At 61.6% G+C, this 352-nt stretch overlaps 1 protein-coding gene across 1 annotated transcript in view; it reads left to right on the top strand.

Moving 5' to 3' along the window:
- Positions 1 to 87, top strand: part of LOC112122915 (prelamin-A/C-like) — a gene marked incomplete at its 3' end in the record, with an annotated part of 5020 nt that extends 4933 nt beyond the window's left edge. Inside the window, exon 5 of the mRNA XM_029914050.1 lies at positions 6 to 87. Within this exon, the coding sequence (XP_029769910.1) occupies positions 6 to 87 (82 nt within the window). The remainder of the gene's footprint in view (positions 1 to 5) is intronic.
- Positions 88 to 352: the final 265 nt, after the last annotated feature.

Below are 352 nucleotides of genomic sequence, written 5' to 3'. Positions count from 1 at the left end.
CCTCCCACTGACATGGTGTGGAAGGCCCAAAGCTCCTGGGGCTCTGGAGACAGCCTGCGTACCGCCCTGATCAACTCCAGCGGAGAGGTGAGACTCTTGCCCTGGGGGTGGGGCAGTCGCAGCTGGGGGATCGAGGTCTCGCGGCAACATGCTCTGGCCGGATGCAAGAGAGGGAGGGGTAAGAGGTGGAGGGTGAAAGTGACACATCGGCCAGTGGAGTCGGGTGTGATTCCTCCCTCGTGTGTTGCCGTCTGCGGGCTGGAAGTCACTAGGGTGATCTTTCACCTGAGCCATAGAGCGAAGGGGGATCTCGGCAGCTGTAGCTGCAACCCTGACTTTTCCCTCCCTCCCT

The sequence above is a fragment of the Terrapene carolina genome, unplaced genomic scaffold, assembly GCF_002925995.2.
Source record: "Terrapene carolina triunguis isolate 2854851 unplaced genomic scaffold, T_m_triunguis-2.0 Scaffold29010, whole genome shotgun sequence".
NCBI lineage: Eukaryota > Metazoa > Chordata > Testudines > Emydidae > Terrapene > Terrapene triunguis.
Note: the sequence above shows the minus strand (reverse complement) of the source record. Positions and strands in the feature narration are given on the sequence as shown.